We start from the raw sequence: 12,001 nt of genomic DNA on the forward strand, positions 1-12,001 counted from the left end.
CATAATTCAAAACTCTATTACAACATCCCATTCCCAATAGTTAAACAGTAGTTTTCATATGCACAACTCAAATTGTCTTAAGGATTTTTAAATTTCAGCTTTTGCTTAATCTCAGATGTTATTTGCATATACAGAAATTTAGTTTATTAGAAAGTTATGCAATGAAAGGGAGCTAAAGCCAGCTTTCCAGTTTGATAGTTGCAGATTTAATTTAAATACTTTCTCAGACAGTAGCTATTCTTGTGTGGATCCAAATGGCTCAGATAATTACAGAACAAATTACAGATGCTAATTAAAATATCCTGATACTTTGCAATTCTGCACTGATTAATGTAATTGTTTCAGAGATAAAGCCGACATTAAAAGATAAATCTTGCCTCATTTGAAAAAATGAACTTTCACACAAAAATGCCAGAGGGACAACTCATTGAATTGAAAATAATTTCTTTTTCCAGTTCAAGGTTTAAACAAATTATGCTAATTTTTCAAAAACAAATCAAAACTACATATGAGATACTAAGTACATCTAAACAAGAAAATAATTCCCCTCTCTCAATGTTAGATGGAATACAAAATTGCACTTGGTCTTTCATCCGTGAGATACCTGGAATAGGATGGAATGGAATCAGAAAGAGGGAGCAAGGAGGGAACCTAACCTTTCAAAAAGAAAAAACTTTTAAAATTTTCAGCCAGCAGTGTAATTCAGGTTGGGTAAATGAATAACCTCCCTTCTCAACCCATGATCAATCATAAGATGATTCTGGGAACTTAAAAGCTTCTCTATTCAAGGATGTAAAACTAACATTGTATGGATATGGCTACAGCTGAAAGTTAGCCAACTAGGAGGAGGTATACACAGAAGTTGGAAACCAACTAGATTTGATGGCAATAACATGAAGATCCAAACATTAAAGCAACTTCCAAAGATTTGACAATTCACTATAAATAAGACAGGCTGGGAGTGCAGCCACATTGTTAATTTCAAAAATACACTTTTTTTAAAAAATGATCCTAACATTCATCATTTTGGAAAGTTGTAGTCTTCTCCCAAGTTGACAAACCTCACCTCAGATAAATGCAACAAGATTATTTTTAAATGTGGAATAAAAAGTGTTTGTGCATGGAATACACCTGACTTCCTGTGATCCAGCAAATTCCCTAGTCTGACAAAGGCCTGATCCCGAAGCCGTTCAACCAGGAGGTAAAATCTAATGGGATAGTAATTACTGAGCTCCCTTTTGTTTGATAGTGCAGGCAAGAGAAAAATACATATCGCAAACTCCAAACACTGAAGATATTTTTCTCAGGTTTTTTCCAAGTTTAAGAAATATGAAATGTAAGCATTAAAATATGCTCCATTCAGTGCAAATTAAGGGCCCAGATTTCTACTTTAAATATTTTTAATTACAAAGTCCTGTCACATTTACAGAAGGTAGAAGCCAGCAAATTAATAAACATTTTATAATCAGTGGGGAAAAAACATACTGGCAACATCTAAGTATTTTTACTAAAATTTCAGGAAAGCAATAGATAGGTGTGTGAAATTTTCACACTTGGCCCTTTGAATGATGAATAAAACAGTGTGGCTATTCGAAATTTTAAACTGGGGGAGTTTGAGCATTTGGGTGACAGTGATTACTACAAAGTTTTGACAAAACAGCATAATTTTTGCTTTACATACAATAAATAACCCTAACTGACAGCACCACAAACACTACAGAAATGGCAATATTATAAGTGTTAATCGTTAGCTGAATTTCATTATAAAAACATTTTTACAGGACAAACACCTGGTGTATAACAGAGACAATGCCTTTGTACACAAAGTGGCACCGAATGACTCAGCAGGAACAATCTTTTCATAAAAATAGAACTTATTTCAGCCTTTTGGAAACATTTAGGGACCTCAAAATTGGCAGATGTTTAAACATCATGGAATGGATTTCTTATCAAACACATTAGTCTTAATAAATACTCTCAAACGTCATCTTTTTAGCTAAGACCATTTGTTGGTTATGAGGCAGGGCAGGTTATCTAATTACAAATGATTGATTAGAAGGCTCTGATGACAGGAGAGGTGTACTAGCATTACAGATTCCCAGTAAGGAAATAAAAGGCATCAATAAAAGAATGATTAGAATCGCATTGGCAATTGTTCAGTTGAGAATTTTTCATTGGCAATACAGAGTTACTAAACATATCTTATAAATGCTTTCAGACTCTTGTGCACCTACTAGAATTTTGAGGTCCCAAACTTCTCTGCAGTTATTTCAAAGTTTCTGGTTTATTTTCAACAGTTACAAAAATCCACTTTACAAAATACCAAAAATACCCCTAAATTCCAATTCCACGATTTTGTTCTCAAAATATATTATTTTAACTCACACTTTCAACAATTTATTTAATGTCAGTGTTTCTATTGCACCATGACATCTACATTCTCTGTACGATTACTGTAGGCACCTGAAGTTGCTCAGTTTGACAATTTTGTTTTGAAGTTCAGGAAAGAAAATTAGGGTCCTGCCTTAATGTTTCTTTGATTCACATTTAGAAGCAATGAATATTAAACTTATTGCTGTAAGGCTTCATCAACAGGCTAAGAACAATATACTGATCTCTTAAGGCCATTGCAATTTTTGAACAAGTGGCTGCGTGTTCTTGCAAATTAAAAAAAGTGTAGAAATATGATCCACAATCATGTCTCCTACTTTGAAAAGACTTCTACAGCAGTTAAATGTAGTTACTAATCAACTGACTAAAATGATTGCAGATTGTTTCATTGTTGAATGGGGTTAAATCAATCAGCAGCTCCTTTCAGGTCAGGAATCACAAAAATAGTGCAGAGCTGTGTTCTAGGTCAGTGTACTTCAAGTACTGTTAGTATCCAATCACTTCTCAATTTCTGAACAAAACACTGCTGCCAACATTAAATAAAAGGTTTGGGTGCTGACTGGTCACCAACTTCACAATTTAGAATTACTCATTTGGGTCTAACCATTTTAAATGTGAAACCAACTTGCCTGAGAATTTAATTTCTCTCATCTCCCCTATACTTACTGCACATGACATGCACACAAGCTGGTTCAGAGGGTTACCCCAATTCCATTTTTAAAAATTGCAATTAACTGTTTTACAAGATACATGAAGGGCAATAGGAAGTTTATATCCATCAAAAAGATGACTTTCTTGCCAGTTGATATCAATTATACATTTTTCCACTATTTCTCATTTCAACCAGTATGCCCTTGCTCAATTGTATATCTGCTAGGAGTCTTGCACATTTAAATATTAACACTCCACTTTAGTCCCAAATTCCAATGCAAACTGTAAAATCTTTCTCCCACACATTACCTTGCTCCACACTCAGATTTTTAAAAAAAAGTGGAACTTGGTGTCAAAAGCAGTGCTTGAAAATGAACATTTCAATTTAAATATCAAGCCATAAAAGAAAATCAGATATAAATACATTGATATATGAAGGATCCTCGGTCATTGAAAGAATTGTTCCACTTGGAGAGAAACAGACCCCCTCATCCCGCATGTCAAACCCCAAATACCCAAGGTTTTACAAGTGTTAGCATCTTTTAAATGAACTTTTTTGTGAAAAAAAAAACCAAAATGAACACTCACTATTCCCAAAAGGTATTAATAACTAATTTTAAAACGTTAATATTTTCTTCACTTATACTAACACATTGTAGTGTAAATTTTAAATGTTGTGACCCTGCAGAACACGAACAAGTACTTTTTACTCCGCTCAGTAGTTTTAAGAATAGAGAATTACTGTTTGTAAAATGAATGTGTGATGATCAGAACCTTATTATGTGATAAGATGCTGCAGTCTAAAAGTGGAATATGTAATTTTGTTTCAAAAATACTTAAAACATTTTCAAAGTGACTCTGAAATCAAAATCAATATCACATAATACTTGTAAGCACTCTTTCAAACTCTGTATACACGACCTGTAATTCAAGAGACTTACAATCTCACTAAAGGAAGGAATTTCGAAGAATCCTTTCATTACCCTCAACATAATGTTTCTGTCTGAAAGATGCATTCAAAACTAAAACTACAGAAGTCATTTTCATGGCTGTTCCTTCATTTTAATGTGTCACTACTAATATTAAACCCCAGAGTGCTTAGGTATTTAATTTATTGCCTAAATGTCATCCTTTGTGTGTGTATTACCTTGGTTCAATATGTCTCCCCAATAATTAAATTAATTCATAATTAAGAAATTTTCCTCCCAAATTCCAAGAACTAATATGAACACTTGCTGACTCCTCTGCAGCATCCCCAAACATCAAGGGCCTACAGCACCGCAAGGAAGCAATGCAACATGGTTTCAGTCTTTTAGGCCCTTAGTTCTACATTCTTCTTCATCACTACCATTGTTCTCTTCAGATAGACCACTCTCATCAATATTTTCCAGTGAATCTGCGTGCTGGATTGAAAGTTCAGACAGGCTCATGGTTGGCAAGGTATTCTGTTCTGGGTAAAGCCAAGGTTTGAAGTTTGGCCTGTTCTTCTGTTTCCATTCGGGGTACTTCAAACACACTTTATGGATTCTCTTCAGAACCTGAACCACACAGAAAGAGAGAATATCCCTTAATGCAGCTACATCAGCATCCGAATTACCATAAGACATAGGAGTGGAAGGAAGGCCATTCGGCCCATTGAGTCCACACTGCCATTTAATCATGGCTAATGGGTGTTTCAACTCCACTTACCCGCACTCTCCCCGTAGCCCTTTATTCCCTGCCCGAAGACATTTGATGTCCTGGCCTCCACTGCACTCCATGGCAATGAATTCCACAGACCCACCACTCTCTAGCTGCAGAACTGTCTCTTCATTTCCATTATAAATTGACCCCGTCTAGTTCCAAGGCTGTGCCCACGAGTCCTAGTCTCCCCTCCTAATGAAAACAACCTCCCAGTGCCCACCCTTTCTAAGCCACACATTATTTTGTAAGTTTGTATAAGAGCTCCCCTCAACCTTGTAAACTCTATTGAATACAATCCCAGGATCCTCAGCCGTTCATCGTATGCTAGGCCTACCATTCCAGGGATCATCCATGTGGATCTCCATTGGACACGCTCCAGTGCCAGTATGTCCTTTCTGAGGTGTGGGGCCCAAATTTGAACACAGTATTCAAAATGGGGCCTAACTAGAGCTTCATAAAGTCTCAGAAGCACATTGCTGCTTTTATATTCCAACCCTCTTGAGATAAATGACAACTTTACATTTGCTTTCTTAACCATGGACTCCACCTGCAAATCAACCCTTAGAGAATGCTGTACTCGCATTCCCAGATCCCTTTGTACTTTAGCTTGTCTCACCATTTATAAAATACAACATGTTGGTATTCTAGAAAATCCCCAAAACATAGTTAGAGTATTGAATGAAATAAAAGGCTTACTAAACGTTTCCAGCAGAAGAAAGTCAGTACTGTACATGCTTCCCAGAACAAGACAGCAATGTGTAGTTGAAAAGTGATTAAACAATGGCCTTTGTTCTTTCTTTCTTCATATTGGGAACAAAGGAGCAAGACTTTGTTTTTAAACAAGTATAATTTCATGTTTTTTTTATACTGCCATTTTCAATTGGACAGATCCAATTGTTTATTAAATGTTGGTCTATTCAATCAATCCGGGAACATAGTCTACAAGTTATAACTACTTACTTTTGGAGCCGTATACTGAGAAGCTTTGTTGACAACCCACTTTGGAAGAGACCCTGAAAGAACAACCCAGAATTATTGAATTAGTTGCAGGAACTATGAACAAAGCCCAAGTGTCAAAATGAGTGATCAATATATTCTTCAGAAAAACGCAAGTGAAAATACAGCTAAGTTGAAAGCAAAATTGAAGATAATTAACAGCAATTATTAATTCGACTGTGCAAAGGGGCTTTCTTTTCTCAGGTGTAAAAATCATGATTCTTTGCTTAAATGCTTTGAACTATTATTTAATTGCAATTCCATTAGACATAGGCACAGAAATTAGACCATTCAGCCCATCGAGTCTGGTATGCCATTCAATCATGGCTGATAAGTTTCTTAACCCCATTCTCCCACTTTTGCCCCGTAACCTTTGATCCTCAAGAACCTAGTTATCTCAGTCTTAAAATTCTCAATGACCTGGCCTCCACAGCCTCCTGTGGCAATGAATTCCATAGATTCACCACTCTCTGGTTGAAGAAGTTTCTCCTTATCTCCATTCTAAAAGAGATCTTCCCTTTACTCTAAGGATATGGCCTCAGGTCCTAGTCTCTCCTACCAGTGGAAGCATCTTCTCAACATCTACACTGTCTAGGCTATGCAGTATTCTGTATGTTTCAATTAGATCCCTCCCCCCAGCTTTCTAAACTCCATTGAGTATAGACCCAGAGTCTTTAAACCTTCCTCATATATTCCAATTGATATTGAAAGGTAGATCAATAAAAGGTTCCTGTTCTGAATCATTACACAACTTTTAGAGTGAATAAAATTAGGTTTTGCTGTTATAAGCAAGTCCCTGACTCTCATGGAAGATGCTACTGAAAACTCTGAGAGAAAAGGGAAGATCTTTTGTAGAAATGGAGATAAGGAGACACTTCTTCAGCCAGAGAGTGGTGAATCTGTGGAATTCATTGCCACAGAGGGCTGTGAGTATATTTAAGACAGAGATTGTGAAGGACAGGGGGTAACTGTACCCAATGGAAGAAATCAAGACTTGAGAAAACTGGATTAGACAGAAAAAAGTCACCTCTAAGAAAATAATGTGAGCAAGAATATGCTGCTCAGCCCTCGAACCGGTTCCACCAACCGATTAAATCATAGCTGATGTGGTACAACACATCCATTTTGCAGTCCTAGCTCCATATTCATTGACATCCTTAATCTAAAAATCTACCCATCTGTCTTGACTCAAATCAGAAAAGAAAACAAAGGCCACATTTTTGACATCCTAAGTTTCGTATTGCAGTGTTATTGCTGTCAATACTTACCTCTAGGATCTGCATCAGCCATATACACAAGATTACAACTTTTGGACCCAGTAGGTAGGATTCTGTAACCTGTTAGAATGGATACAGCTCGGACTAGATCTTTCTGAGGAGGATATTTCTGTGAAAAGGAAGGTAGCTGAAATTGAGAATGCTGGTCTTTGGTAACTGAAACTTGGAACAGACAATAAAAGCAAATTTTAATATTCACAGATGAAAAAGAATATATGCATTGTGCAAAATCTATAAATACTAACTAGCTTCCACTTGTTTATTCAATTAATTGGATTAGACATACCTTTTGAAAAACTTAAATGCAAACAGTGCAGTATTACAAATGTTGTTTCGGATGTTAGTCCTAAAATTCTGTGCAGCAATAATATTTCACTTCTGTAGTCATCCTCATTTTTAGAGCTATTGGCTTAACTAATGATGTTGTTAATTTCTTCAAGACTAACTGCTATCTTTCCTTACTTTCCCAAACTTCCTCAAAACAAAACAAACTTGGTTATTTAACAGTACCTTCCTTCGGTCACTTCCACAAATTCCCATTTTATGCTTTATTTTAAAGCCTCTTGATATATTATTAAGCAAAAGGCACTAACACTTAAGAAATTAAATATATCTTAGATTGAATAACGAGTCTTATTTTCCCACCATCACAACGGAGAAAGTACATTTTGACATGCAGATCAATAAGATGTCAGGTTCATCTTTCAACTTGCACAGTTAACTGACACAGTACAACATGAGAGCAACTTTAACTTGACCCACTATACTATCTCACTTTCTACTTTCCACTACTTAAAATGCATTACACAGGATATGGAAAAAAACAATCAAAACCTAATTACCAGTTTGAGACCCATCGTCGTTAATGTGACGAAAACTACACTGGCATCCTAAACAGCAACCAACCATTTAAAAACCTCTAAATTACTTTTACAATGACAGATATTGAAATTCTAATGTGGAAGAAAAATACTGTGCATGTTAGAAATGTACTGGAAAATGCATAAAATACTTAACAGATCTAGCAATGTCTGTGGCAAGAGATAAACAGAGTTAATTCTTTCAAGTCTGTGACCTTTTATTGAACTGTTCTGACAAAAAGGTTACATCCCTGAAGCTTTGACTGGAATTCACCAAGGCAGCAGGGACTCTTGCCACCTTTTGAGGATACTTCACTTTGGGTCTTGGAGAAACTTTTTACAGGTAAGAAGTGATTAAGTGGTTGCCACTGGGAATTTTCCACAAGAGCTACTGGTGCAAACAGAGGGCTAACTCACAACCACAATGCGGCAGGTATTGGAAGAATGATCAGAGGTTATTACACACAACACAAATGATTGTCATTGAGTCATCTTGCTGCCTTTGTATACAACCTTCCCCCATTGAATCTAGTGAGAAGCTTACCCCCTCTCATTAGTCAACCAAGTGAGCCAATTGAGTTGAGGTAGGCCATTTCCAATCTGTCCTGCTCTGGGCAAATTGGTCTGACCTCACAGCGCCTGAGACCCGGGTTCAATTCCCAACTCAGGCGACTGACTGTGTGGAGTTTGCACGTTCTCCCCGTGTCTGCGTGGGTTTCCTCCGGGTGCTCCGGTTTCCTCCCACAGTCCAAAGATGTGCGGGTCAGGTGAATTGGCCGTGCTAAATTGCCCATAGTGTTAGGTAAGGGGTAAAATGTAGGGGTATGGGTGGGTTGCGCTTCGGTGGGTCGGTGTGGACTTGTTGGGCCGAAGGGCCTGTTTCCACACTAAGTAATCTAATCTAATCTAAAACTTCAGGTATATGCTCTATCATTTTGTCAGCCTCTCCACATCAAAACGCCTCCCGATTCTAAATGCCTCAAGTTCAATAAATAACTTGATTTTTTTCCTGTCTGCCCAGATGCTGCCAGAGCAGTTGAGTATTCCCATAGTTTGTGTTTTCATTAACAAAAAAAAAACTGGATTCCTTTTGAAAGGTATCCAGGTTACTGCTGCCTGAACTATAAAATCACAGCATGTTCAACGTTCTTTTACGTTTCATTCGTGCAGCTGTTCCCAGGTGTGCTGCCAATTGCATTTTCAGTGTGAAGAGCGAAGACTAATACCTACAAATTTGCTGTTAAGCTCTAGGAAGTGAAACACTAATAGCTTTGAGCATTTGCACTATTGAGGGGCATAACGTAGCACTGTCTCAGGTCCACATCAAACGCCAAATCTAAGACAGGCACATTATATGATATGATATGTTCATGTCTCCAGCATCCACAGGACATTGCTTTTAGACTTCACATTTATGTTGCTTTCTTAAACTGAAAGAAGACCTTATATCAAAAGACCTTTGTTGCCATATGCAGTTCCTTTCCCTTTATCTGTGAGACACATTGGAGACAGAACACTTTGAAACATACTTACAGGGTGTTTGACTGAGTAGTTGATAATCATGTAATCTTTATCTGTGACCAGCCATGATCTCAAAGTAACCACATCCCTGTCTTTTAGGGGTCTTGGACATTTCCCTGCGATGAGGAGAAGGAAAATATCATAAAGAACTGACGTTTTTTAAACATAGTATTTCACATCATACATCATCTCTAGTCAAGACAGCATCTAGCAGCCCACTCTTAAACAACTCTATTGATATCATACCATATTATCGTATTTATTTGGAATTAGTGGGGAGGTGGGTACAAAGGCATCCCCGGGCAACAAGGATCACTGCCACAGTAGTACCGATGCTGTCTAATGATCTCCTATTTCACCTTAATTGCTTAACAAGGAACCAAGTCCCAAAGCAGGATGCGAATTAATAACAAAAACTGACAATCTTGTGAAGTGCTGAGACAAACATATACACTCAAAATGCTCTATCCTATTTCCCTAATTAAGCAGATCGGAAAGATCCCATGACAGTAGCTGAAGAACAATTTTTTAAACTGGTTGTCATACTATTTTCAAACAGCAGCAAAATAAAAAGCAAGCTAACTGATTAATCACTTGCTAATTCAATGTGGTTTCCTCTACATAACAATAATTACATTTTAAACTCAATTTTTGAGCACAGCATTTTGACAGACTACTGCAACCCCTAGGACTCATAATGGCACACAAACCAACAGCCACGCTCAGACAACAACTTACTAGAACAAAGGAGCCAATACCCAACATGAGCAAAACTAATGTAGTTTATAAAATACCACACAAGGACTGCACAAAACACTATATAGGACAAACAGGAAGACAGCTAACAATCCGCATACATGAACACCAACTAGCCACGAAACGACACGACCAGCTATCCCTAGTAGCCACACACTCAGACAACAAGCAACATGAATTCGACTGGGAAAACACTACTATCATAGGGCAAGCCAGACAGAGAACAGCCAGGGAATTCCTAGAGGCATGGCATTCATCCACAAACTCCATCAACAAACACATCGACCTAGACCCAACATACCAACCACTACAGCGGACAGCTGAAACTGACACCCAGAAGAGGCAAGGACAGACCACTATAAATGCCGGAAGAAACATCAAAGAAGCGCTTCGCAGGAGGCTCCACAGCACTGATGATGTCTCCTAGCCAGGGGACGAAACGTTTGCAACAAAAACTTCCAGCTCGGCGAACAGAACCACTACAACAAGCACCCGAGCTACAAATCTTCGCACAAACTTTGAATTTTGACAGAATTTGAGAACATAGGGGGAAAAAAAATCTTGTATTTATACTAATTTAGGGCGGCACGGTGGCACAGTGGTTAGCACTGCTGCCTCACAGCGCCAGGGACCTGGGTTCAATTCCCGCCTCAGGCGACTGACTGTGTGGAGTTTGCACGTTCTCCCCGTGTCTGCGTGGGTTTCCTCCGGGTGCTCCGGTTTCCTCCCACAGTCCAAAGATGTGCGGGTCAGGTGAATTGGCCATGCTAAATTGCCCGTAGTGTTAGGTAAGGGGTATATGTAGGGGTATGGGTGGGTTGTCGCTTCGGCGGGTCGGTGTGGACTTGTTGGGCCGAAGGGCCTGTTTCCACACTGTAAGTAATCTAATCTAATCTAATCTAATAGCAAAAAAAAAGCAGGTGTTACGTCCACAAAACCATTAATAGTGAGATGGCTAGATTTCCACAAACCACACTCTCTCCAAATATCAATTTTAACTATGTTAATGAGGGTAACTCCAACTGGATAAGACCTGTGACAAGTCCAAGCCACGTTGATGCAGCCACGAAAACCTTTCAAGGTTCAGAAATCCTTGAGCCTTAGGTCATAAGTGCAACACCGTACCATCAAAAGAATGCAGTTCACTACTACAGCCCCTCCCTGCAGGAATTTAGCCTAGATTAATCAAAGCCAAATAAACTTCTGTAGCCTACCCTAACAATTCAATAATTACCTGTGTGCTCCAATTCCACAAGCACCAACTTCCTTTTTGCCATTCTCCAAGAGGATAGACAGTGAATCCTGACAGGTTATTCAACAGCTTTAATTCTATCCTCATTTAATGTCCAGACACTTGCCAGGATGAATCAAATAGTAACTTCTCCCTTCAATCCAATAGCACAAAGACAAATTAGCAACTCAACTGAGGGAATATAACCAGCCTTCTAGTCTTTATAGTTCATCTGTAACACTTAAACTCAACAATGTGCATTCCCAACAAGCAGGCCTTCTGGATATCAGGTAAGCATTTCCCAAGCGGTTGTCAGAATATAGTGAGTCATGTGTACATCTGTGCTGTAATTTCAACAATTGCAGATTCAGAAATCTATTTGGTGAATCTTTGAATAAACTCACATGAATAATAGCCAACATCTGCATTCGCTGTGAGCCGTGCAATGTCAAAAGTGTTGATGACCTGCTTATCCCACTTGAGGCGATACTCATTATCATGTAGCACATCATACACCGTCTCTGCAGAAACATCTTTAAGTTCAATTCTACACTGAAACAGGAAGAGAAATGAGCTGTTAAAGCCTCAGAATAATTCTTTTTATGATTGTAATTAAAAGAAGATAATATGCTTGC

At 38.1% G+C, this 12,001-nt stretch overlaps 1 protein-coding gene across 1 annotated transcript in view; it reads right to left on the minus strand.

The window, feature by feature from the left end:
• Positions 1 to 1,416: 1,416 nt before the first annotated feature.
• The window catches only part of stard14 (START domain containing 14), a 29,142-nt gene continuing 18,557 nt past the window's right edge, over positions 1,417 to 12,001 (minus strand). Inside the window, exons 2-6 of the mRNA XM_060832305.1 lie at positions 11,771 to 11,918; positions 9,392 to 9,495; positions 6,990 to 7,107; positions 5,686 to 5,738; positions 1,417 to 4,580 (exon numbers count right to left, since the gene is read on the minus strand). Coding sequence (XP_060688288.1) covers positions 4,347 to 4,580; positions 5,686 to 5,738; positions 6,990 to 7,107; positions 9,392 to 9,495; positions 11,771 to 11,918 — 657 coding nt within the window. The 3' untranslated portion in view covers positions 1,417 to 4,346. The remainder of the gene's footprint in view (positions 4,581 to 5,685; positions 5,739 to 6,989; positions 7,108 to 9,391; positions 9,496 to 11,770; positions 11,919 to 12,001) is intronic.

The sequence above is a fragment of the Hemiscyllium ocellatum genome, chromosome 11 (genome assembly GCF_020745735.1).
Source record: "Hemiscyllium ocellatum isolate sHemOce1 chromosome 11, sHemOce1.pat.X.cur, whole genome shotgun sequence".
Lineage (NCBI taxonomy): Eukaryota > Metazoa > Chordata > Chondrichthyes > Orectolobiformes > Hemiscylliidae > Hemiscyllium > Hemiscyllium ocellatum.